Here is a 23,677-nt window from a genome sequence, read left to right on the forward strand (position 1 = left end):
AGGAAGGGAAAAGGAAAGAAGGGAAAAAGGGAGGAAGGGAAAAGGAAAAAAGGGATGAAGGAAGGAAGGGAAAAGGGAGGAAGGAAGGGAAAAGGAAAGAAGGAAAAAGTGAGGAAGGAAGGGAAAGGGAGGAAGGAAGGGAAAAGGAAAGAAGGGGGAAAGGGAGGAAGGAAGGGAAAGGGAGGAAGGAAGGGAATAGGAAAGAAGGGGGAAAGGGAGGAAGGAGGGGGAAAGGAAAAAGGGGGAAAGGGAGGGAGGAAGGAAAAAAGGAAGGAAGGAAGGAAAAAAGGGAGGAAGGAAGGGAAAAGGAAAGAAGGGGGAAAGGGAGGAAGGAAAGAAAAAGGAAGGAAGGGAAAAGGGAGGAAGGAAAAAGAGAGGAAGGAGGGGGAAAGGAAAAAAGGGGAAAGGGAGGGAGGAAGGAAAAAAGGAAGGAAGGAAGGAGAAGCCAACTCAATCAGCCTCTTGGTTGCCTGGCTGCCTCTTTCTCTCTCTCTCTCTCTCTCTCTCTCTCTCTCTCCTCCTGCTTGGAGGCTAAGCCCCGCCCTCCTTGGGGCACCGTCTCTGCGGGCGCCATCTTGAGGCCGGGCGGGAGTAGAGCGAGAGGGAGGCCTCCGCTTCCCAGAGAGGCAGGAAGAGAGGGGAGGGTGACGCGCTTCCCTCTGAGCTCACTTCCGGAAGGAAGGAAGGAAGGAAGGGGGGGGCAGGCAGGGCGGGCGCTAACTTCTCGGGGCTTTCTCCCTCTTCGGCGCCGGAGGTGAGCTCCCTTCCTTCCTTCCTTCCTTCCTTCCTTCCTTCCTTCCTTCCTTCCTTCCTTCCTTCCTTCCTTCCTTCCTTCCTTCCCCCTCCCTGGCCTGGCCTGGGGCCTCCTCGGCTTCTCCTTTGGCCTAGGGAGGGAGGGAGGGAGGGAGGCCTCGAGCCCTGAGGAGGGGGGCAGGCCAGAAAGAAACAGGATTATTATTAGTATTACTACTACTACTACTACTACTACTACTAGGCGTCCCCCTGCCAGGCGTGGCTGTGGCCCAGTCTGCTGATCTAAACAATAAAGCAATGAGAAACTAGGTTCTTGTGGGTTTTTTCGGGCTATGGAGCCATGATCTAGAGGCATTCTCTCCTGACATTTCGCCTGCATCTATGGCAAGCATCCTCAGAGGTAATGAGGTCTGTTGGAAATAGGACAATGGGTTTATATATCTGTGGAATGGCTGGGGTGGGGCAAAGAGCTCTTCCCTGCTGCAGTTAGGTGTGAATGTTTCAACTGACCACCTTCATTAGCATTTGAAGGCCTGGCTGAGCCTGGGAAAATCTTTTGTTGAGAGGTGTTAAGATGTGCCTGGTTGTTTCCTCTCTGCTGTTTTGCTGTTCTAATTTTAGAGATTTTAAAAACTGGTAGCCAGATTTTGTTCATTTTCATGGTCTCCTCCTTTCTGTTGAAATTGTCCACATGCTTGTGGATTTCAATGGCTTCTCTGCGTAGCCTGACATGGTGGTTGTGAGAGTGGTCCAGCACTTCTGTGTTCTCAAATAATATGCTGTGTCCAGGCTGGTTCATCAGGTGCTCTGCTATGGCTGACTTCTCTGGTTGAAGGAGTCTGCAGTGCCTTTCATGTTCCTTGATGCGTGTCTGGGCGCTGCGTTTGGTGGTGAACAAAATCTGGCTACCAGTATTAAAAAACTCTAAAATTACAACAGCAAAACAACAGAGAGGAAACAACCAGGCACAGATTAACACCTCCCAGCAAGAGATTTTCCCAGGCTCAGACAGGCCTTCAAATGCTAATGAAGGTGATCAACTGAAACATTCACACCTAACTGCAGCAGGGAAGAGCTCCTTGCCCCACCCCAGCCATTCCACAGATATATAAACCCATTGTCCTAATTCCAACCGACCTCACTACCTCTGAGGATGCTTGCCATAGATGCAGGCAAAACGTCAGGAGAAATGCCTCTAGAACATGGCTCTATAGCCCGAAAAAACCCACAAGAACCTAGTGATTCCAGCCATGAAAGTCTTCGACAATACAATGAGAAACTGTTGGTTTCTAATCCCTGTCCTGTCTTTCTGCTTCTGGGGAAAAGGTATTTCTTCCTGGGTTGTAGGTTTTCTCGGGCCATATGGCCATGTTCTAGAGGCATTTTCTCCTGACGTTTCACCTCCATCTATGGCAAGCATCCTTAGAGGTAGTGAGGTCTGTTGGAAGTAGGAAAAGGGGTTTATATATCTGTGGAATAATGACCAGGGTGGGACAAAGGACTCTTGTCTGCTGGAGCTAGGTGGGAATGTTTCAACTGACCACCTTGATTAGCATATAATGGCCTGACAGTGCCTGGAGCAAACTTTTGTTGAGAGGTGATTAGATGTTTCCTCAGAGAAGCCATTGAAATCCACAAGCATGATGAAGTATAGAACAGCATTTAAAGGAAATAGAGATGAAAGTCATATAGTGAGTGAGAGGCTTACAGACTAGCTTACAGACTCACCTCTGCAGGAGTCTCCCGTGTACCATGCAGCTGTGGACAAGTCTACATAGGGAACCACCAAACCCAGCAGCATTGCCCAGACACGAATCAAGGGACATGAAAGGCACTGCAGACTCCTTCAACCAGAGAAGTCAGCCATAGCAGAGCACCTGAGGAACCAGCATGGACACAGCATATTATTTGAGAACACAGAAATGCTGGACCACACCAACAACCACCATGTCAGACTACACAGAGAAGCCATTGAAATCCACAAGCATGTGGACAATTTCAACAGAAAGGAAGAGACCATGAAAATGAACAAAATCTGGCTACCAGTATTAAAAAACTCTAAAATTGCAACAGCAAAACAGCAGAGAGGAAACAACCAGGCACAGCTTAACATGTCTCAACAAAAGATTCCCCCAGGCTCAGCCAGGCCTTCAAATGCTAATCAAGGTGGTCAGTTGAAACATTCACAACTAGCTCCAGCAGAAAAGAGTCCTTTGTCCCACCCTGGTCGTTCCACAGATATATAAACCCTTTTTCCTACTTCCAACAGACCTCACTACCTCTGAGGATGCTTGCCATAGATGCAGGCGAAACGTCAGGAGAAAATGCCTCTAGAACATAGCCATATAGCCTGAAAAAACCAACAAGAACCTAGTGTTTCCTCTCCGTTGTTGTGCTGTTGTAATTGTAGAGCCCTCCAATACTGGTAGCCAGACCCTGTCCACTTTCATGGCCTCCTCCTCCTCCTCCCTGCTGAAACTGTCCACATGCTTGCTGTGTCTTTCTCAGAGTTGATGTGGAGAGTGTCTGGTTTGCCTCCTCTGGAACAGGCAACATCTCTTGGTCCTTTCAAATCTAGGATACTCTATCTCTCTCTCTGTGTGTGAATCATATCTATCTATCTCTATGGCTCGATAGCTCTTTGTCAGGAGGGCTTTGATGACGTTCTCTTGCCCTGGTGAAGAAGGGAATTGGACTGGGTGGCCTTAAGTATTTTCTGTTAGTCTTGGGGGTTCTGTGTGGGAAGTTTGCTCCAAATCCATCGTTGGTGGGGTTCAGAATGCTTTTTGATTGTAGGTGAACTATAAATCCCAGCAACTACAACTCCCAAATGATAAGATCAATTGTTAGTAGGTGTCTTGTGGCCAAATTTGGTGGCAATTCGTCCAGTGGTTTTTGAGATCTGTTATTCCCACAAACAAACATTACATTTTTATTTATATAGACTAGCCGTCCCCTGCCAGGCGTTGCTGTGGCCCAGTCTGGTGATCTGGAAAATAAAGTAATGAGAAAGTGTTGGTTTCTAATATAGGTAATGTCTTGATGCTTGCGGGCAAATAGTATTTCTTGCTGTATCTTTGTCAGTGTTGATGTCAAAATTGTCTGGTGTGCCTACTCTGCAACATATCATTGTCCTTCTTTAGGGGTCCCTTTCAAATCTAGGATACTATATCTCTCTCTGTGTGTGAATCATATCTATATCTATGGCAGGATGGCTCTTTGTCAGGAGGGCTTTGATTACGTTGGATTCATTTCAATTGGTGAAACCCGAGGATGTGGACAAGATATTTGGAGGAATGAGGCCTACCACATGCATCCTGGACCCCTGTCCATCCTGGCTTTTGAAAGAAGCCAGAGGGGGATTGGCCGAGTGGGTGAAGGTGGTGGTTAATGCCTCCCTTCGGGAAGGCATCATTCCAGCGAGCTTAAAACAAGCTATAATAAAACCGCTGTTGAAGAAACCATCACTGGACCCCACTCAATTCGACAACTATCGGCCAGTTTCCAATCTCCCCTTCTTGGGCAAAGTCTTGGAACGTGTGGTGGCCTCACAACTCCAGGTATTCTTGGTAGACACTGATTATCTAGATCCGGCACAGTCTGGCTTTAGGCCGGGACATGGTACCGAGACAGCCTTGGTCGCCTTAGTGGATGATCTGCGCCGGGAACTCGACAGGGGGAGTGTGTCCCTGTTGGTGCTGCTGGACCTCTCAGCGGCCTTCGATACCGTCGACCACGGTATCCTTCTGGGACGCCTCGCGGGGATGGGCCTTGGAGGCGCTGTTTTGCAGTGGCTCCAGTCATTCCTAGAGGGTCGGTCTCAGAAGGTGTTATTGGAAGACACCTGTTCAACTCCACAACCGTTGTCTTGTGGGGTTCCTCAGGGCTCTATACTGTCTCCCATGTTGTTCAACATCTACATGAAGCCGCTGGGTGAGATCATCCGGAGTTTCGGGGTACGGTGTCATCTGTACGCAGATGATGTCCAGCTCTGTCACTCCTTCCCACCTGCTACTAAGGAGGCTGTCGAGGTCCTGAACCGGTGCTTGGCCACTGTGACGGTCTGGATGAGGGCGAACAAATTGAAATTGAATCCAGACAAGACAGAGGTACTCCTGGTCAGTCGCAAGGCCGAACAGGGTATAGGGTTACAACCTGTGTTGGATGGGGTCGCAATCCTCTTGAAGACATAGGTTCGCAGTCTGGGTGTGACCCTGGACTCATCGCTGAGCCTGGAACGCCAGGTTTCGGCGGTGACCAGGGGAGCATTCGCACAGTTAAAACTCGTGCGCCAGCTGCGACCGTACCTTGGGAAGTCTGACTTGGCCACGGTAGTCCACGCTCTGGTTACATCCTGCTTAGACTACTGCAACGCTCTCTATGTGGGGTTGCCCTTGAAGACTGCTCGGAAGCTTCAAATGGTCCAACGTTCGGCAGCCAGGTTGCTAACAGGAGCGGCACTCAGGGAGCACACCACTCCTCTGTTGCGCCAGCTCCACTGGCTGCCAATCTGCTACCGGGCACAATTCAAGGTGCTGGCTTTAGCCTATAAAGCCCTAAACGGTTCTGGCCCTACTTACCTCTCCGAACGCGTCTCCTCCTATGAACCAACTAGGACATTAAGATCATCTGGGGAGGCCCTGCTCTCGGTCCCGCCCGCATCGCAGGCGCGGTTGGCGGGGACGAGAGACAGGGCGTTCTCGGTGGTGGCCCCCCGGCTGTGGAACGCCCTACCTGTGGACATCAGACAGGCCCCCTCACTGCTGGCATTCCGGAGGAAGGTCGAGACCTGGCTTTATGAACAAGCGTTTGGCTAATTGTAATAATAAATAAATAAATAAATAAATAAATAAATACGTTTTCTTGCCCTGCTGAAGGGAGTTGGACTGGGTGGCCATAAATATTTTCTGTTGGTCATGGGAGTTCTGTGTGGGAAGTTTGCCCAATTCTGTCGTTAGTGGGGTTCAGAATGCTCTTTGATTGTAGGTGAACTATAAATCCCAGTAACTATAACTCCCAAATGTCAAGGTCTATTTCCCCCAAATTTCATCTGTGTTCATATTTGGGCATATGGAATATTCGTACCAAGTTTGGTCCAGATCCATCATTGTTTGAGTCCACAGTGCTCTCTGTATGTAGGTGAACTGCAACTCCCAAACTCAAGGTCAGTGCTCACCAAACCCTTCTACTGTTTTCTGTTGGTCATGGGAGTCATTGGTGGAGTTCAGAATGCTCTTTGATTGTAGGTGAACTATAAATCCCAGCAACTACAACTCCCAAGTGAAGGTCACTCCTTGGGTTAGTAGGTGTCTTGTGGCCAAACTTGGTGGCAATTAGTCCAGTGGTTTTTGAGTTATGTTAATCCCACAAACAAACATTACATTTTTATTTATATACATTATTATTATTATTATTATTATTATTATTAGTAGTAGTAGTAGTAGTAGTATTTCCATATTGACTTCATATTGACAGTACACTTTTCAAAATGGATCATTCAGAACACAGTAATTCAGTTTTAGTAGGCAATCGGAGGTTGAACCAAGCCCGTCTAAGAATTAGAGCAGCGGGTTAAACCGCTGAGCTGCTGAACTTGCTGACTTAAAGGTTGGCAGTTTGGATCTGGGGAGTGCGGTGAGCTCCCGCTCTTAACCCCAATTTCTGCCATTGGAATACATGCAGATGTGAGTAGATGAATAGGTGCCACTTCTGCGGGAAGGAAACAGCACTCCATGCAGCCGCGCCAGTGGCCACATGACCTTGGAAGTGTCTACGGACAACGCCGGCTCTTCAGCTTAGAAATGGAGATGAGGACCAGCCCACAGACTTAATGTCAGAAGGAAACCTTTGGGAATCCTAGAGTTGGAAAAGACCTCATGGGCCATCCATTCTGCCACGAAGCAGGAGACTCACATTCAAAGCACCCCCAAGAGATGCCCACCCAGCCTCTGTTTAAAAGCCTCCATAGAAGGAGCCTCCACCACACTCCCTCCGGGGCCGGAAGAGAGTTCCACTGCTGAACAGCTCGCTCTCACAGTTGGGGAGTTCTTCCTCATGTTCAGGTGGAATCTCCTTTCTTGTAGTCTGAAGCCATTGCTCCATGGCGTCCTAGTCTCCAGGGCAGCAGAAAGGAAGCCTGCTCCCTCCCCCCTTTATGTATGGAATGTATGGGAATGCGATGTGTCTCATGGACACCTGTGGATACGGAGGTCTGGCTTCCCAGTGAGTCTCCCTTGTTTTTATTCAGGATCCTGAGCCTGTCCCCTGGATCTTCCACCTCCCCAAAACCCATTGGAATAACGTCTGTGAGTAGTGAGGAATGTTTGGGGGCACGTTCTTTCCCCTCGTTGGGGTGCCCTTTCCTCAAAGGGAGCCATGTTCTGCGTGAGGAGGAGGAAGAGGGCCTTCTCTTCTGCAGTCTCCTCAATAATGGGATGCCCTCCCCTTCAACGCCCACCCAGTGCAGATCTTGAAAGACGTCTCCTCAAAACCTGGGGTTCCTTTCCTTCCTCTCTTGGTCCTCTGCTGTGAACACAGCCGGTCGGTAGCCTGTTGGGAATTGTGGGGATTGAAGTCCAAAACACAAGGAGAGCCCAAGAATACCGGTGATATTTAATTCTGTTGTAATGTTTTGTATATTTTTAGATTTGGAATTAGGTTCTTGTGGGGGTTTTCGGGCTATAGGGCCATGTTCTAGAGGCATTTCTCCTGACATTTCGCCTGCATCTATGGCAAGCATCCTCAGAGGTAGTGAGGTCCTCAAAGGTAGTGAGTGCTCTGCCAAGGCTGACTTCTCTGGTTGAAGGAGTCTGCAGTGCCTTTCATGTTCCTTGATGCGTGTCTGGGCGCTGCGTTTGGTGGTGAACAAAATCTGGCTACCAGTATTAAAAAACTCTAAAATTACAACAGCAAAACAACAGAGAGGAAACAACCAGGCACAGATTAACACCTCCCAGCAAGAGATTTTCCCAGGCTCAGGCAGGCCTTCAAATGCTAATGAAGGTGGTCAGTTGAAACATTCACACCTAGCTCCAGCAGAGAAGAGCTCCTTGCCCCACCCCGACCATTCCACAGATATATAAACCCATTGTCCTAATTCCAACAGACCTCACTACCTCTGAGGATGCTTGCCATAGATGCAGGCGAAACGTCAGGAGAAATGCCTCTAGAACATGGCCCTATAACCCGAAAAACCCCACAAGAACCTAGTGATTCCAGCCATGAAAGCCTTCGACAATAGATTTGGAATTGTCTTGAAATGTAAGCTGCTTTGGCCCTTTCCACACAGCTGTATAAAATCCACACTGAACTGGTTTATTGGCAGTGTGGACTCTGATAATCAGTTCAAAGCAGATATTGTGGATTATCTGCCTTGATATTCTGGGTTGTATGACAGGCCCTATATCCCAGGATCTGATCCTAGGTTTCCTGTTTATCCCAGGTTATCTGGCAGTGCAGACTCACATAATCCACCTTAAATTGGAAAACCTGGGACCTGATCCTGGGATATAGGGCCTGTCTGGAAGGGCCCACAGTCTCCTTGTGGAGACCAAAAGCAGTGTCTAAATAAACATAATAACAATAATAAAGTCCTCCTCTTCTGATCTCTTGCTTTGGTCAGACCTTCCCACCTGGAATCACACGCTGTAACCATAGCTGAGGACAAAAATCTTTTCCTAGTTTGATTTCCTGATTAATTATGAGGCTCTTACTTTGAAAGTAGTTGCTCTTTGTTTGTGTGGCTGCCACAAACTAGGATGAATCTATGGGAGTTCTGCAAGCCAAGTTTGGTGGAATTCCATGCTTGGGACAATTCAGAATGCTCTTTGATTGGGGGAGCTACTGCCGCTCCCACGTGCCTGAGGGTATTTCCCCCAAACCTCTCCAGTATTTTCTGTTGGTCACGGGAGTTCGGCCAGTAGGCTGATCATCAACATATCCATGGGTTCCCTGCTCTTATATTAAGACTGTTGTCCATGCTACGACATGCTTGAAGTCAAAATTCCATTGATTTGTTATTAGAAATAAATATTTCACAATATATAGTTACATAATTGTTGTTGTGATTAATCACTATGCTTTATGTTCCGGTTGTAACAATGGAAATACGTCCTGCATATCAGATATTTACATTAGGATTCATAGCAGTAGCAAAATAACAGGGGGATGGTAAAGTCTTGGCTGAGGGACCAAGCTTTTGGGACAGTGTAATAAAGCAACGATAAGAAACTTACCAGGCCGATTAGATTTGACACGGATGATTGAGACCGTTTTAAACTGTGTATTTTAATGTTGAGACAAATGTTTTTCATGTTTATGTATGCATATAATGTATTCCTGTCCCAGCACTGAATGTTTGCCATGTGTATATTGTGCTCCGCCCGGAGTCCCCTTCAGGGTGTGAAGGGCGGAATAGAAGTGCTTGAAATCAATAATCAATGGTGTGATGCTGTTGGAGGAAAGAGAGAGAAAGGAAGGAAGGAAGGAGGCCAGCACCATTGCCCTCGCCTTCTGGGGTCTTCCCTGGCGTGGTTGGAGAGTGAGAGAGAGAGAGAGAGAGAGTCCTCCAAAGGAACTATTAGGATGATCTCCCATGGTCAAACAGAAGAGTTGTAATAGGAAAGCAGATCCCTCCCCTTCTTTTTTTTAACACGAATGTTAATGAAATCTACGGATAATAACAGCCCAACCAAAACCTTTTTTTCTTACTGTCGTGGATTTTGGGGCTGTTTTGGGGGTTATTTGGGGTGCTGATTCAGAAAATTGCATTAGATCAACCACATCAGCTCTAGATTATCAGGTATGGCTTTCTGTGGACGAGCAGGTGGCAACTACTGGAGGGCATATGTTCTATCTTCCATCGTGGAATATGTTGACTCCATCTCAGTTTCCTGGTCAGATGTTGATTCTTCATGATTGGTGTTAGCCTTGTGTTGACTTCCTTCTTAACATTGTAAAAAAAATCTCTTATTATTGTCACAGTTCTTATCACAGTTTACTTTTTCAGTTCTCATTAGCAGGTTTTAATTATAATCCAGCAAGCCAGCTTCCCCTTTGAAATCCTATGTCTGTTCCCTGCAGGATTCAAGAGTTTGTAGTTGAGAGAGGCCCAGGACCCCCCTGGCTGAGAATGAGAAAGGCCCCTCCCTGAACACCTTGCAGTGTAAGAAATCACACATAGAGAAACTTTGGGCACCGTCCCCTTTGTACCTGAGGAAGGATTGATCATTATTGGGCAAGTTTTGAAAATATTTGTCATCAGGCAATGGGCACCTTCCCTCTTCCCCTGGGTTTCCTACAGCACTGTGGCTGATTTCCTACAGGGGTGATTTGAATGCAATATCCCTGCTTCTTGGCAAGAGGTTGGACTGCATGGCCTATGAGGTCTCTTCCAACTCTTTGATTCTATGATTCTATGACTTCTTTTTCATGTTCCATGACATCTTTCCCCGTTCAACTCCTGAAGAGATTTTCCTCTCATTTGTTTGGCAGGTAACTTCTGATCAAGTTCTGCGAAGAACACCTTGTGAGAGCTTTGCCCGAGGAGTAAGTCCAAAGTGACCTCAAGATACACAGCAATGACAACAAGACAAAATAAGTTCTAGAAAAATACATTTCACACTACATACCTGTGGAATTAAGAGAGGGGGATAAGATTGTGCTGAAAAAAGGTTTGGGAAAGCGAGCAGAAGGCTACATCAATAAAAAAAACTGTGCTGTTCAGGAGATTGTATCTGTGAACATCTGGCATCATATTTGAATTCTAAATGTAAAAGAATGGCAAGCCCTCTACCTCCCTATCCTCGATCTGTCACAGGGCAGAAGTTACATCAGTGTATGGAGTGTGGAAAACAATTTAATAGGAAAAGTTCTCTTACTATACATGAACGGATCCACACAGGGGAGAAGCCATATCAATGCATGGAATGTGGAAAATGCTTCAGTCGCAGTGACAAACTATATTCCCATCAAAGGACCCACACAGGGGAGAAACCACATAAATGCATGGAATGTGGAGAAAGCTTCAGTCAGAGTGGCCATCTACGGTCCCATCAAAGGATCCACACAGGGGAGAAGCCACATATATGCATGGAATGTGGAGAAAGCTTCAGTCAGAGTGCCACTCTACATTCCCATCAAAGGATCCACACAGGGGAGAAGCCATATCAATGTATGGAATGTGGAAAATGCTTCAGTCGGAGTGACACTCTATGTTCCCATCAAAGGATCCACACAGGGGAGAAGCCACATAAATGCATGGAATGTGGAAAGAGCTTCAGTCAGAGTGGCACTCTACAGTCCCATCAAAGGATGCACACAGGGGAGAAGCCACATAAATGCGTGGAATGTGGAAAGAGCTTCAGTGAGAGTGGCCATCTACGGTCCCATCAAAGGATCCACACAGGGGAGAAGCCACATAAATGCGTGGAATGTGGAAAGAGCTTCAGTCGGAGTGGCAATCTGCGTTCCCATCAAAGGATCCACACAGGGGAGAAGCCATATAAATGTATGGAATGTGGAGAAAGTTTCAGTCAGAGTGGCCATCTACAGTCCCATGAAAGGATGCACACAGGGGAGAAGCCACATAAATGCAGCGAATGTGGAAAGAGCTTCAGTCTGAGTGGCAATCTACGTTCCCATCAAAGGATCCACACAGAGGAGAAGCCACATAAATGTATGGAATGTGGAGAAAGATTCAGTCAGAGTGGCCATCTACAGTCCCATCAAAGGAAGCACACAGGGGAGAAGCCACATAAATGCGTGGAATGTGGAAAGAGCTTCAGTGAGAGCAGCACTCTACGTTCCCATCAAAGGATCCACACAGGGGAGAAGCCATATAAATGCGTGGAATGTGGAAAGAGTTTCAGTGAGAGCAGCACTCTACGTTCCCATCAAAGGATCCACACAGGGGAGAAGCCACACAAATGCGTGGAATGTGGAAAGAGTTTCAGTGAGAGCGGCACTCTACGTTCCCATCAAAGGATCCACACAGGGGAGAAGCCATATAAATGTATGGAATGTGGAGAAAGCTTCAGTTGGAGTGGCACTCTACGTTCCCATCACAGGATCCACACAGGGGCGAAGCCACATATATGCATGGAATGTGGAAAGAGCTTCAGTCGCAGTGACACTCTACGTTCCCACCAAATGACTCACTCAGTACAGAAGCCATAGAAGTGCATAGAATGTGGAGAAAGTTTCAGGCAGAGTAACTATCTCGATTCCTTCCAAATCTATCTACATTGCTTTCAAAGGAGCCACATAGTAGGGAAGCCATATAAATGCACGGAAAGTGGGAAGAGCTTTAGAGGATGTTCAGCATACAATAAACATCAAGGAACTCATGCGCCGCTAGAGGAGACCTGCCTTTCAGTTTCTGAGCTCTCTTTCAAAAAATATTGGAAGGAAAGAGGAAGGCCGGCACTTGGCTCTCTCTCTCTCTCTCTCTCTCTCTCTCTCTCTCTCTCTCTCTCTACCATGGACTAGTTTGTGTGGCCTTGGTCGGCGGCTACTGGGAGCAGGTCTCACTCAGAAGGGGATTTTTCTCCGTATTGCACAAGCTCCGAAGGGGTTCCCCTCGCCTCCTCCATAAGAAACCCATCACAGGCTTCTAGGGTGATCTGTGGAGGTTTGCTGAAAGGAGCAGCAGCTGAGATCTCTGGAGAAAAGGGTTCTGAAGAAGAAGAGCTCTTTGGTAGCAGAGAAGGTCATCTCTTCATACCCTCCTCTCCCGTCTTGGCTCTGTTGCCCCTCGGTTAGAATTTTGGGCTCCAGCCATGTCCCTGTCACCCTTTTCTGGACTTCGTTGTATCCTGAATAGTTGATTATAAATTCTGGGCTGTCTTCTGGTTGAGAACTCACAACATGTTGTGAATGAGAACTTATTGCTTAATGTTTGTTATAGATGTTTTTCTTGATTGAATAACTGATGTTTATATAGATTTTGCCCATGGTGTTGAGACAATAATAATCTTACTGTATGTAATATATGCATTGTGTAATTCAGTGCTATAATTGGTTTAGTTATTGAACAGCTTAACACTTATACATTGATACATAGAGATCTCTTGCTTTATATTTTATACTGTTTAATCCTCACCTTTGGCAAAGGGTCCATTTGGATGCACAGCACATCTCCCTCACTGCAGAGAATGGAAGACAAAGAATGGTGACAACGGCTGATGAAGATTCACATCCATCAGTCAAGATGAACAAATTAACTAAATTGATGAAGTATTTAGAACAGCATTTAAAAGAAATAGAGATAAAAATCATATAGTGAGAGAGAGGCTTATAGACTAGAGTTTGTTGTCAGTTTTGTTCTTATTGTGCAAGGTGTATCTCCTTGTTCACTTTATAGTTGTTAAGTAGTATCTTAAAAAATGTACCAAAATTATAATTTGTATAAACATACTGTTTTGTTTTTATTTTTTGTCAATGAATAAACACTGTTTTTTAAAAGTGTGATACATAAGCTTTAAGAAGCCATTGTGATTCAAGGCTGTCCCAATGGGAGGGTGAGGTCTAGATCCGGGTAAGTTTGAGCCCACTCTCTTCTAGACGTGGATCAGACCTCCCCTGGAATCACCCTGCGTCCAGTTCTGGGCTGCACAATTCAAGCAAGATTTTTAGATGCTGGAATGTCTCCAGAGAAGGGCGATAGGGAATGGCTGAGGGAGCTGGGATGTTTAGTTTGGAAGGGGAAAAGGCCGAGGGGACAAGAGAGCCACTATTTGGAAGGATGTCCCATTGAGGAGAAAAGGGCAAGTTCTTCCTGCCTCTCTGGAGACTAAAATATAAAGCAACTGATTCACATTGCAGGAAAGAAGCTTCCACCTAAACTTTAGGAAGCATTTCCTGGTGGGAAGAGCTGTCCAGCCCTGGAAGCATTGTCTCTTTTCAGGAGCCTCCCTTCCCAAGCCCTGGCCTTCCACTTCCTGGGCACTCCATGTCCCACAATCCCTGATCTTGGACCAAGGCAGCTGAAGTGTGTTGAAGTCCAAGAAATCTTGGAGGAATCGTTTGGGAATCCCTGCTCCAGAGAGTGGGAGGAATGGCTGTCTTGGACTACAACTCCCAATAAACGCTACAAAAAGTCCTGGAATGGGAGTTGGAGGACCCTGGGAGTTGTAGTCCAAGACAAAGAGGTCTCCCAAGTCCTTGCAATGAAAGGCTTTCTTCCTCATGGGATTGCATGTGTTTATGTTCATCCATGGAGACAAGGATTTAGAACGAAACAAGGAAAATATGCATTGAGAGGGGATATGATAGCCGTGTATAAATATGTGAGAGGAAGTCACAGGGAGGAGGGAGCAAGCTTTTTTTCTGCTTCCCTGGAGACTAGGACGCAATGGAACAATGGCTTCAAACTACAAGAGAGGAGATTCCATCTGAAAATGAGGAAGAACTTCCTGACGGTGAGAGCCGTTCAGCAGTGGAACTTTCTGCCCCAGAGGGAGTGTGGTGGAGGCTCCTTCTTTGGAGGCTTTTAAACAGAGGCTGGATGGCCATCTGTCAGGGATGATTTGAATGCAATATTCCTGCTTCTTGGCAGAATGGGGTTGGACTGGTTGATGGCCCAGGAGGTCTCTTCCAACTCTTTGATTCTAGGATTATCTGCCACCCCTTTAACATGTAGTGGTCACTTCTGATGGCAGCCGTTGATCAGGTATATATTAACCCAGTGTCCAAAATGTAAAAAAGCTTTCTGTGTTACTACATTATTAGTCCAGAGTTATGTCTTTGGACTTCAGCTCCATAATCTCCCTTGGGAAGTCTGATCCCTTGGGAAGTCTGATCTGGCCACAGTGGTCCACGCTCTTGTTACATCCCGAATAGACTACTGCAACGCACTCTACGTGGGGTTGCCCTTGAAGACTGTTTGGAAACTTCAACTGGTCCAGCGAGTGGCAGCCAGATTGCTCACCGGAGCGGCATACAGGGAGCACACCACCCCCCTGCTATGTCAGCTCCACTGGCTGCCGATTCAGTTCCGAGCACAATTCAAGGTGCTGGTTTTGACCTACAAAACCCTGTATTATTATTATTATTATTATTATTATTATTATTATTATTATTAAACTTTATTTGTACTCCGCTAGCATCTCCCGCAGGACTCGAGGCGGCCAAGGCCTCAACAAACAATACAACAATACAAAACCTAGTCAAATTAAAACAATTAAAGCAATCTAAAACAACAAGCAATGAACAGTCCGCTAAGGCACAATAAAAACTGGGCCTGTACTGTTCCGGTCCAGTGTATCTGTCTGAACGTATCTCCTTCTAGGTCCCACCTCGGAATTTGAGATCATCTGAGGGGGCCTTGCTCTCGACTCCACCGCTATCACAAGTGAGGTTGGTGGGGACGAGGAGCAGGGCCTTCTCAGTGGTGGCCCCTCACCTGTGGAACTCACTCCCGGGGGAAATTAGGGCTTCAACATCCCTCCTCTCCTTCAGGAGGAAGGTATAGACGTGGCTTTGGGACCAGGCTTTTGGGCAATCTGACTCCTAGATAAGGGTAACCAGACGAATGGGACTAACAGGACTGACAACTGTGGAATTGGAAATTGAACTATGAGCTAGCGAACGTTGAGCGTCAATGAGAAGAAACTGGTTTGTACTGGTTTTATGGTAGTAATGTAAGAAATGTTTAATTGTTAATTGATGTTGTTTTGTTTTACTATTGTTTGTGATACGGGCATCGAATTGTGCCCTGTTTTTGTAAGCTGTCCTGAGTCCCCTTCGGGGTGAGAAGGGCGGGTAGAAGCAACCAAAATAAATAAATAATCCCTCCCCACAGGAAGACCTCAGGAGTCTTGGAGAGAGGCCAGGTAAAGAGAGATCTGGTTGTTTAGAGATTTGGGGAATTTGGGTTGTTTTGGGCCTCCTGAGGAGGGACGTCCTTTTCCTGGGACTCCCACTTCCTCTCCTTTTGTAGTGATCTCAGTAGAAGCCACATAGAGCGGGTCCATAATAATAACTTTATTTTTGTACCCCGCTTCCATCTCCCCGAAAGGACTTTGGGTGGCTTACATATGCCACAATGTGCCTGGACAAACGCAAACAATAAACGTACAATACAAGAAAAGAGAAAACCACAAGCATATAAAACAATTACTTATTCTTTAAACAGCGCCCAATAATCTTAGGTACCTGGTGAGGTTCCACTAAATCAGATCGGCCAGGACAGGGAACATGTTATAGAGGTTTGAAGGCCAACAACAGAGGTTCATCACAATGTGGCCAAAATGGATACCACTCGATGTACAAGCATAACTTCACAGAGAAAATCATGACTTTCAATACGCTTTCGCAGCTATTCAGACCTTCCATGCCTCCCTCCTGATGGGTTATGATATGAGCCAGCTAGGATCCGCGCCATGATTGGTGGAGGTTCCATTGGCATCACAATGGGAAGGAGAGGTTCCCATGGCAGGAAGAATGGCCAATTCTTGGAGGGTTTAAAGGTCCATTCCGTTGTGAGGACACCCTGCGGAGGGGGCAAAACAGAGGAGGGAGATGGCGTGGGTGTGCAGGTGATTCCCTGATTGACTTAATGTCTAATTCTGAAGAAGACAACAGTGCTAGGCACAGAAAACAAAAGCTGATAATGCCGGCCAGGTACCCATTCAAAAGGCTAATTTATTCATCTTTGCTTAGCCTTTTCATCTGTGGGAATCCTAAAACTCTGGACACATCTGGCCAGGTAAACAGTGCAAAACTGCCCTGCTGATAAAGGTATTGTCTATCTGTCACTCTCACACAAGAGGGATTCCATGTCTAGGCTGGGAGATCGCTAGAGGGATGTTTACTGAGGGTAGAGGACTCTCCGTTCCCAGGGTTGGATGTACATAGAAGGGAAGGGGACCAGGGGCCTTCACCATACATTGGAGACACTCTGAATACAGCAGACCCCAAAATAGAATTCAATACATTTGTGAAAGGTTTGGGGTTCCCTTGCCAGGTATCTCCTCCTGAGGCTTTCAGGGGCTTCCAAATGGTGGGACTCTGGGCCCTGGGTCTCTCCCCGCATCCCCTTCCTCGCCTCCTGAGCACTCAGAGCCTGGCCAGGCCACGAGAGAAGGTCTCCTGGAAAGGGAGAGGCCTCTTCTCATCCAGAGGAAACCCCAGTCCTGGCCACGGAGTCTCTGGGTTTGGCATTCACCGAGTTTTCACACTAACAACTATTGATTCTCTGCATTTTGTTGTCGAAGGCTTTCATGGCCGGAATCTCTGTGTTGCTGTGAGTCTTCTGGGCTGTGTGGCCGTGTTCCAGAAGCATTCCCGCCCACACCTCTCTATGGCAGGCATCCTCGGAGGGGTGAGGCCTGTGGGAAAGCAGGCAAGTGGGGTTAATATAACTGTGGGAAGCCAGGCAGGAAGCAGCCAGGCTTTGGACCTGCAAGGCCATTCAATGGTAATGAAGGTGGTCAATTGAAACAGACAAGAGTTCTTCCTTCCTTCCTCCCACCTGGGTATCCCTCCACAGGGATGTATGTAGACCCCACACGATTCCCCGATTCCCACAGGCCTCCCTCCCAACTTCTGAGGATGCCTTCAGCCAGAGAGAGATGGAGGGGAAGTGTCAGGAGAGAGTGCTTCTGGAACCTGGCCAGGCAGCCCGGAAAACCATTCACAGCAACAACCCAGGGATGCATGTTGTGTTTAGGAGAGTTTCTGAACCATTGCCCCCCCCCCCCCCCCAGAGAGAGAGAGAGAGAGAGAGAGAGAGAGAGAGGAGCCTCCCTCCCTCCCTGAGGTCCCAACCCCCCCTGTCCGGGCCCTGGCCTCTCCGGCGCCCCCAGCATGGCCAGCCCCCCTCCCCCCTCCCCCCCTCTCCCTCCGCAGGGACCCCTCCCCAGGCTGGGCCAGGAAGGAGAGAGAGGCCAGGCCTCTTCGGGAGGAACTGCAGTGTGTGTCTGCCTCCCAGCCTCCTTCCTGCAGTGCGGCTCCTTTAAGGCCAAGCCCCGCCCCTCTTTGGGCACACACGCCTCCTCCTCCTCCCGCCATGACAGCGCCGGGCGGAAGTAGGCCTCCGGGATGACGTCACGGGCACTCCATTGGAGACAGAGGGAAGGGGGGGAGTCCTCCGCGGGCGGAAGTAGGAGCGGCGCTTCTTCCGGTTGGGCCTAGCCGATGGAGAGGCAGCCAGGCTTCTTCCCAGGTGGATGAGTGGGATCCTCTCGCGTGGGAGTGGAAGGGAGGCCTACTCGCGAGTGTGGGAGGGAAGGAAGGAAGGAGGGAGGAGCAGGAGACTCTTCGGAGACTATTGGGTGGCCTGCTCGTGGCCGGGCCTCTTCCTCCTGGGATTCCCTCAGAGAAGAGGAAGAGGTAGGCCCAAGGAGGGAGGGAGGCCTGAGGCCTGTGCTCAGCCTGGGATGGGGGGGTCCTGGTCCCTCGCCAGTGGGCTCTGGAAGAGGGAGCCGGTCGGGAATCCCTCGCCCACAAACACACCTCCAGGCAGGCAGGCAGAGAGAGAGAGATAGGCAGGCAGATGGGCGTGTCAAGGCCTCCCTCCCTCCCTTCCTTCCTTCCTTCTCTGGAGATTTTGAGCGGAGGCTGGATGGCCATCTGTGAGGAGGAGGAGGGATCGGGTGGTGCCTTCCTGCTTGACAGAAGGGGGTGGGATACATAATTATCCATGGCCCCCATCATGTCTCCTCTCCGCCTTCTCTTCTTCAGGCTAAACATGCCCTGCAGCTCTTTCAGCCGCTCCTCATGGGGCTTGTTCCCCAGACCCTGGGTCCTTTGAGTCGCCCTCCTCTGGACACTTCCCAGCTTAGAGGCAACATCTCCCTTCCATTGTGGTGGTGGTGGGGGGGGGGAGGGAGACTGAATTGGGAGCAGAACAGAAGCCCAACCCGGGAGGGAGAGGGCCAGGTGTGTGGATTGGGTGGAGGAGTCCTTGGATGAGGCTGTGGTCCAGATCCCAGGCTAGTCTGTGTCTTTCCTCCTTCCCTCCCTCTTTCACCTGGGCGCAAAGGGGGTCCTGAGGGAGCGGGGAATGGGGGGGGGGGTCCTGGTCCCTCGCCAGTGGGGTCCCCGTGGGCTCTGGAAGGGGGAGCCGGTCGGGAATCCCTCGCCCACAAACACACCCCGATGCAGGCAGACAGACAGAGATGGTGTGAAGGAGCAAGGAATATTACTACCATCAATTTGTGAAGGAGGGATGAGGTGACTGCCACCAAATTTGTATTGTCGCGAGGAAGGGAGGCTATTACGTTATTTAAGGAAAACCTCTTTATTCTGATAAGGATTCCGGTTCTTCCTTTATGCTTGCTGTGACTTTCTGCTGTGTGCAATATAACCTTTGTACAGGCACTGAAACACACTTCTGTATAACAAAGTAACACAGTTTATTTATAACTTTAGGTTCCAAACATTTGTGAGTACAATCGTTAGTTTGTTACATTCGTAAGGCTTACATTCAATGTCATTGTATAAATATGTGAGAGGAAGCCACAGGGGGGAGGAGGAGGAGGGAGCAAGCTTGTTTTCTGCTTCCCTGGAGACTAGGACGCAATGGAGGAATGGCTTCAAACTCCAAGAGAGGAGATTCCATCTGAACACGAGGAAGAACTTCCTGACTGTGAGAGCCGTTCAGCAGTGGAACTCTCTGCCCCTGAGTGTGGTGGAGGCTCCTTCTTTGGAAGCTTTTAAACAGAGGCTGGATGGCCATCTGTCAGGGGTGATTTGAATGCAATATTCCTGCTTCTTGGCAGAATGGGGTTGGACTGGATGGCCCAGGAGGTCTCTTCCAATTCTATGATTCTATGATTCATGCACTTAGTTACTTTTCCTTTTTAAACCTTCAATCCGCCACACCAACAAATATGTTACTTTCCTTTATACTCTCTGGCAGAATTATACTGTAATTTAAGCCACCTGGCTCTAACTTATTTTCCTTTAAACTTGAGCCATATTCAATAACTCTTCTCTCAACCAGAGATTCCCCACTGTCTCTCTCAGACAGGGATTCTTAACTTCTTCTATTCACACGCAGATTCCTAACTAACTGTTTCTTAAACAGGAATTCCTAACTCATTTTCTTAAGTACTTATTCCTGACAGGTTCTGTTCCTCACTCCTCCTCTGACTCTCTCGAACTCCCTATTTTAAAGGGCTGCGCAGTTAAGAGACAGTTGGCTCCACCCCCGTTGCTACGAAAACTCAGCCCAAGCCAAGCCTCCACCACATAATCCCACATACTTACCATTCATTAACTACTGTTTAAACAACACATAACCAAAGGAATAAAATTATACATCGTCACAGATGGACAGACAGACAGACAGACAGACAGATGTGCGTGTCAAGGAAACTCAAGGCTGGCCACACACTGTTTTGAAAGGGCTCCTTTCCTTCCAGAGTGAGCTTTAGGGAAGCCAGGTGCCCTGGAAGGGAGGCTGGCGCTGCTTGTCTCCCTTTCTTCCTTCTCTCACTCCTTATATATATACACACACACACAATACATTTTCTCTTTTTTTATACACAAAATCAAGGCAGGGGAGTGGGGTCATGTTTGGGAGGGGTAAGAGAGTAGGAGAAGAAAAAAAGGGGGGGAGAGACGTAGGGAAGTGAGGTGAGGGGATTCCCCACGACTTAAAATCTTCTTCTCCACTTATCAACTGTTCCTCTATTCCATTTTGCCTTTAGTAAGTGTTTCCTTTCCACTTCTATCGTAATCTGGATGTTTCCTTTCTTCTAATCATCTTGATCAGGTTCTCCTTTAAATCTGTCGAATAGGTATATTTGATCTTTTTAGTCCATAGCTTCTCCCATTCATTCAGTTTTATCTCTCTTCCAATATTTGATCTCACTCCTTCCTTACTTCATTCCTCCCTTCATCCCTCCCTTCCTCTCTTCCTTCCGCTCTTCTGTCTTTGCTCCCTTGTTTCCTCCCTCCCTCCCTCCCTCCCTCCCTCCCTCCCTCCCTTCCTTCCTTCCTCTCTTCCTTCCACTCTTCCTTCCACTCTTCTTTCCTTGCTGCCTTCCTTCATTCCTTTCTTCTTTCTCTCCCTCCTTCCTAACTTCATTCCTCTCTTCATCCCATCTTTCCACTCTTCCTTCCCTGCTTCCTTCCTTCATCCCTTTCTCTCCCTCCCTTCCTTTCTTCCTTCTCTCCCTCCTTCTTTACTTCATTCTTCCCTTCATCCTTTCATCCTTCTCTTCCTTCTGCTCTTCCTTCCTTGCTCCCTTCCTTCATCCCGTTCTTCCCTTTTCTCCCTTCCTCCCTCCCCTTCTTCCTGCTCTCCCTCCTTCCTTACTTCATTCCACCTTGTATCCCTTCCGCTCTTCCTTCTTTGCTCTCTTCTTTCATCCCTTTCTTCCCTTCTCCCCCTCCCTCCCTTTCTTCCTTCTCTCCCTCCTTCCTTACTTCATTCCTCTCTTCATCTCTTCCTTCCTTGCTCCCTTCCTTGCTCCCTTTCTTCCCTTCTCTCCCTCCCTCGCTCCCTCCCTTCATACAATCATATAGATGGATGGATGTGTGTGTCAAGGAAAATCGGGTCATGCACTATGTTTTGAAATGTGCTTTTTTCAAAGTGTGGTTTAGGGATGCCAGCTCCTCTGGGAGTGAGGCTTGCACTATTTGTGTCATTGGCATCTCCTTTCCTTCTTTCCTCCCTTCCTTCTCTCCCTCCTTCCTTACTTCATTCCTCCCTTCATCGCTTCCTTCCTTGCTCCCTTCCCTCCTCCCTTTCTTCCCTTTTCTCCCTCCTTCCTTGCTTCATTCCTCCCTTCTTCCCTTCTCTCCCTCCCTCCTCCTTTCCTTCATCCCTTTCTTCATCCCTGCCTGCCTTCCACACTTCTGCTCCTCCTCCCTCCCTTCCACTCTTCCTTCTGCCCTTCATCCCTTCCTTCCCTTCTCTTTCTCCTCCTCCCTTCAAACATGTTACGCAGCTAGTGTTTGATTCCAGCATCCTAATGCCCAAAAACCCAGGTGCAAAATATTCTCAGAGCAATAGCCAAGATAAACAGAAAATCTTTACTCTCTAATATTTGCAGAGATGAAACAAAACTGGCAATGCAGCACACAGAAACAGCAGTGCAACATGTTTACACAGTCTTTCTAATATGCATAAAACAAAGCATCTTCTAAGCAGCAAATGGGAAATCAAAACAACCTGAAGGAAATAGCTATTTCACCCTCAGCATCTCCTGCTATAACTCCACACTGGTGAAACACAACTCCAGCAGCAGCTCACCAGAACACCAACACCCACCACAATGTATTCCATAAACACAAACAGTTTTAGCTCCTTGGGCATGGCACAAGATTGCTGCTTGACCTACTTAGTCCCTGAACAAGGTAATTACAAACAATAAGGTTTGTCTTCACACACATACTTGTGTCCTGCAAGGATTTACCGGAACAACATGTTCATAGATAGATAGGTGTGTGTGTGTGTCAAGGAAAATCAGGGCACTTGCATGGCGCCGGTTGCACGCTATGTTTTGATATGTTTTGAAATGTGCTCGTTTCCGTCCAATGTGTGCTTTAGGGATGCCAGGCGCCCTGGGAGTGAGGCTGGCAGAGTTTGGAGGAGGTTTGCGCTGTCAAATTGCTTGAACAACATGCAGAATAATTTTTTGGATGCTTTTGTCATGAATAACTTTTCAATAACTTCACATAGGTTCACATATGTTCTTTGTGTTGCAATTTCCAGTGTGAGAAGGTATATCAGATTACAGAAAACATTTGGACAAAGAATTGACATTGGACAAACAGACATACAGATCCTATGCAACTACATTGGATGTACAATTACATTGGTTAACAAACAAACAAAGGGGAATTGCATTTTCACTCAACACTCACACCCACATGTACACGCATTCATCCACATGCATCCAAATATTACCATATCCTTTTCTCCCTCCTTGGAGGAGCACTTCTTAAGCCAGACCCTGCTTTCCTGCAGCCTGCCAACGCATAGTTCCATGGCTTCCATAACGCCATAACTTCAAAATGCCAAAGCTTCTTCCCTAAGAACAATGCCAAGGACCAGATCTCTGTTTTCCATACAACAGGACCGGACTCCCTGCACAAAATCTAAGACTCCAAAAGCGCCTTCCTTCTTCCTCTTCCCTTGAGAGAGAAGCCCCAAAGTGACCAGAATCATGCTTTCCCATAGCAGATCTGCCACTCTCCGAATACACCACCTCTGTCCTTCCCATGGAGCAGAGCATGGCGGGTGAACAGTGTCTCTGTCTGTCACACTTTGAGCATTATTAGGCTGAGTCTTTTATAGGCATATTCTGTCGATGTCGTCCCAAAGTTGTAAATTAACGATAGACATCTTCCGTCCTGGCTTCCATCTCAGTGTTGATCTTCTTGATTGGTGTTGATAAACACAAGGCTTGTGTTGACTTTCTTCTCAACATAAGGAAGGTTGCAAACATTTCCTTTATCCCTCTCCCAGTTCTTATCAGGGTTTCTCCTTAGCAAGTCCAGCAAGCAGGTAGTTAGTGATTGCAGGCCTTAATATTATACTGATGTCTCCAAAATCATTAACTCCATTCATACATCCTTCCATTCATTCCCGCACATCATATTAAATTCACATTTATCAAATTTGCACATTCAATTTCTTATTACATTTTGACATCCAAAGACAGCTGGAATGTGTCCAGAGGAGGGCGACTAAAATGAGAGAACAAGCCCTATGGGGAGCGGCTTAAGGAGCTGGGCATGTTTAGCCTGAAGAAGAGAAGGCTCAGAGGAGATATGATAGCCATGTATAAATATGTGAGAGGAAGCCACAGGGAGGAGGAGGGAGCAAGCTTGTTTTCTGCTTCCCTGGAGACTAGGACGCAATGGAACAATGGCTTCAAACTACAAGAGAGGAGATTCCATTTGAACATGAGGAAGAACTTCCTGACTGTGAGAGCTGTTCAGCAGTGGAACTCTCTGCCCCGGAGTG

At 47.6% G+C, this 23,677-nt stretch overlaps 3 protein-coding genes across 3 annotated transcripts in view; all 3 read left to right on the top strand.

Moving 5' to 3' along the window:
• LOC137095995 (zinc finger and SCAN domain-containing protein 2-like) overlaps positions 1-23,677 on the top strand; it is a 49,181-nt gene that overhangs the window by 16,780 nt on the left and 8,724 nt on the right. The gene's annotated exons all lie outside the window — the stretch shown is intronic.
• Positions 719-13,167, top strand: LOC137095992 (zinc finger protein 665-like). The gene is made up of 2 exons (XM_067463273.1): positions 719-754; positions 10,246-13,167. The coding sequence occupies exon 2, from the start codon at positions 10,531-10,533 to the stop codon at positions 11,926-11,928; it is 1,398 nt and encodes a 465-aa protein (XP_067319374.1). The 5' UTR covers positions 719-754; positions 10,246-10,530; the 3' UTR covers positions 11,929-13,167.
• Positions 17,865-23,677, top strand: part of LOC132766310 (zinc finger protein 180-like) — a 30,036-nt gene continuing 24,223 nt past the window's right edge. Inside the window, exon 1 of the mRNA XM_067463282.1 lies at positions 17,865-17,917. The gene's annotated coding sequence lies outside the window, so the exon portion shown is untranslated. The remainder of the gene's footprint in view (positions 17,918-23,677) is intronic.

The sequence above is a fragment of the Anolis sagrei genome, chromosome 2, assembly GCF_037176765.1.
Source record: "Anolis sagrei isolate rAnoSag1 chromosome 2, rAnoSag1.mat, whole genome shotgun sequence".
Lineage (NCBI taxonomy): Eukaryota > Metazoa > Chordata > Lepidosauria > Squamata > Dactyloidae > Anolis > Anolis sagrei.